Below are 2,928 nucleotides of genomic sequence, written 5' to 3' on the forward strand. Positions count from 1 at the left end.
ACAGCCAATATGGTGTCTAAAACGTAAGTCTCTTGATATGAACTTATTGTTTATTGAACTGTTGTATAAAATAAATATCACATTTGTAACCATGCTGATTTTGTAAGAAAAAAACGGCACTCTTCGTGTGATATTGATCAACTATATGAATTGATATAAATATATACATTTTCTGCCTCCTTATCTTGAATGATGTGATCATTCTTAATGCATATTAATAGACTGAATCATGCAGTGAAAGAACCACTCTAAATGTGCACGCACACTAAATCCTTAGTTTTGGTCTAACCAGACTTCATCTCGTCGCGCACTTCGCCTCTGTAGGTGTATTTTGTTTAGCTTTTGCAATATACTCGATAATGCCATGATGTCTCACGAGTTCAGTATTTGTGCTAAACCTGCGCAGATTTGGCTTGCATGAACTTCCCCAAGAATTTTAGTATTAAATGCTACTTCCTGGTTATTTTGGTGTTATTAATATTTAAAATTTGCCTTTATTTTTATATTTTACATTTTCATTTTCATTTTTGTTTAAGTTTTAATAATTTTGTTAAGTGCTTTTGTAATTTTTTTTAGATATTTCTTTTTAGCTTTCATTTATTTTTATTTTAGTTTTAGTTGTAGTAATTGTAGTATCTTGACATAACTTATTTATTTTTTATATTATTATATTATATTATGCATAAACAGCACTACACAGCTGTTTTATGGGTTAGTATGCCTAAAAACAAACCTCAAAGGGCCGATAAAAGACACCAAGCTCATTTGGTTGCACAGATGGTACAGCTTCTTTTGAACTGCTTTGCAACTGTGCATTCACATTGAGCAACATATCCAGGGAGGCAGCACTCAGCTGTGCTTTATTACTGGGACGGAGCAACATGAGAGAACAATATGCATCTGTTCCAGGGCCAGAAGACTGACTGCTTCATTGCTTATTTGCCCACACAGATCTATGGGCAACTATTCATCCTGATGTCAGCGAAATTTATCTTTTTTATCTTTAATTTATCAAAATATTTATTCTTCTTTATTTCCCTGAAAGTCAATCTTGTAATCTTTATCATCGCACTCAGGTGCAGTCAAATTATGCTTTTGTTTCCCTGTTTTAAAATAAGGTACTGTTGTAAATAGATATTTGCATGTTTTGTGGGCCATCAGTTGTGTGCAGAAGCTGATAGCGGATATAGCAGGAAACTTACATCATGAGGCATGAGGCTTTTGAAGACCACCAGCTCTGTTTTAAGACGTTCCATCCTCTCATTCAGTTCTCCTTGCACAGTTTCAGATGACTGAACAGTCTGTAAAGAGAGCATTTGGAAAGTTTTGCTGTGCACTGAAAAAATGAGGGAGTGAAAATGAAAGCAATAGTTTGCATGGCTTTTTTTTTAACCAAATTAATTTACTTAATTGTTTTAATGAAATGTTTTGACTGGACTTAATGTCGAGTTTCCATGCTACAAAACTACAGTAATCAAGCAAATCTTTGGTTGTTTTTTTAGCATTATTTATTTGGTCTCAGAATATATTTTTACAGTGTGGGTGGGGAATTTTCTTCTATGCACTAGCATTACCTTACCGCTAGCCATGCATCAGTGCATCTGTATGGATGTCAAAAATCAACACAGTCACAATATGATAGGTCTGAAATCTCACCTCCTGTAATGTCTCCACCAAAGACTCCATCTGCTGACGTTTAAACACCTCCTCTTCCCATCTGGAACACAATAACAGCCCACATGGGCATTGATTGTACTTGGAATAAATGTGCACGGTGTGTCATAGTGTCATAAAGTCATGATCTGGAGTCAGTTCAGTTATGATTCAAATGATTCGCTCTAAAGAGGACAAAAGTTATTAAAAGTAATTCAATTCACCAGTCATGTAAAACTGCATATTAATACAACTGCATAAATATCATATGTACATAAAGGGTTTTCCATACAAATATCAAGGGCACAGCATGTTCAGTTACATCTGCAGTACTGGAGAAGAACACTTCAGTATCCACCCACTGCCACTGACCATTGAGAGTCTTCCTGAGACCTTTACAGCTCCCTTAAAATCACTATGGAGACTGTAGTGCATTGCAGAATATGCAAATAAAAGCTTAACTTTTGCAGGAGAAATGTTTGAGGTAAATTACTGTGCCGTTTTATTTTTGCTCTTGATTTTCAGCGACTGGGAATCTATTGTGTCTCAAGGTTTAAGAGTGAAGGTGCCGTGCAACAAATCCTGCACATTTACCCCAGTGCTCTTATAACAAAGTCACATTGTATTACATTTTATACTGGTGGCTGAAAGTTTAAAAAATAATTCTAATATGCTGATTTGCTGCTTAAGAATCATATGAACATATGACTCCTATGAGCTGGATTTTTGTTTTTAGTGAATCAACAACATGCAGTGCAAACAATGTGCTCAGATTCCTGAACGTATAAGCCGGTTCTTGAAGTAAATCGTTCAGTTACCAGTTACCAGAATCAGTCTGATGAATCCTTCACTGAAACAAATCGATCAGAGAGGTCACTGAATCAACATCTGACTTACTGAACAGCAATTTATCATTATTTTGTTCTTATTGAAATGAAGCAGGTTTTGTGTCAGAATCATTACTGAATGATTCTCCATATGACAGTGTCTCAGTAAAAATTTTATACACATTGTTCTGTATATATATATATATATATATATATATATATATATATCCTTCACTGAAACAAATCGAGCAGAGAGGTCACTGAATCAACATCTGACTTACTGAACAGCAATTTATCATTATTTTGTTCTTATTGAAATGAAGCAGGTTTTGTGTCAGAATCATTACTGAATGATTCTCCATATGACAGTGTCTCAGTAAAAATTTTATACACATTGTTCTGTATATATATATATATATATATATATATATATATATATATATTGAGG

General features: G+C 34.2%; 1 protein-coding gene across 1 annotated transcript in view; it reads right to left on the bottom strand.

Annotated features, from left to right (window-relative positions):
• iffo2a (intermediate filament family orphan 2a) overlaps nucleotides 1–2,928 on the bottom strand; it is a 24,838-nt gene that overhangs the window by 5,208 nt on the left and 16,702 nt on the right. The window contains exons 2-3 of the mRNA XM_016283091.1: nucleotides 1,657–1,717; nucleotides 1,203–1,301 (exon numbers count right to left, since the gene is read on the bottom strand). Coding sequence (XP_016138577.1) covers nucleotides 1,203–1,301; nucleotides 1,657–1,717 — 160 coding nt within the window. The remainder of the gene's footprint in view (nucleotides 1–1,202; nucleotides 1,302–1,656; nucleotides 1,718–2,928) is intronic.

The sequence above is a fragment of the Sinocyclocheilus grahami genome, unplaced genomic scaffold (genome assembly GCF_001515645.1).
Source record: "Sinocyclocheilus grahami isolate Dianchi unplaced genomic scaffold, SAMN03320097.WGS_v1.1 scaffold170.1, whole genome shotgun sequence".
Taxonomy (NCBI): Eukaryota; Metazoa; Chordata; class Actinopteri; order Cypriniformes; family Cyprinidae; genus Sinocyclocheilus; species Sinocyclocheilus grahami.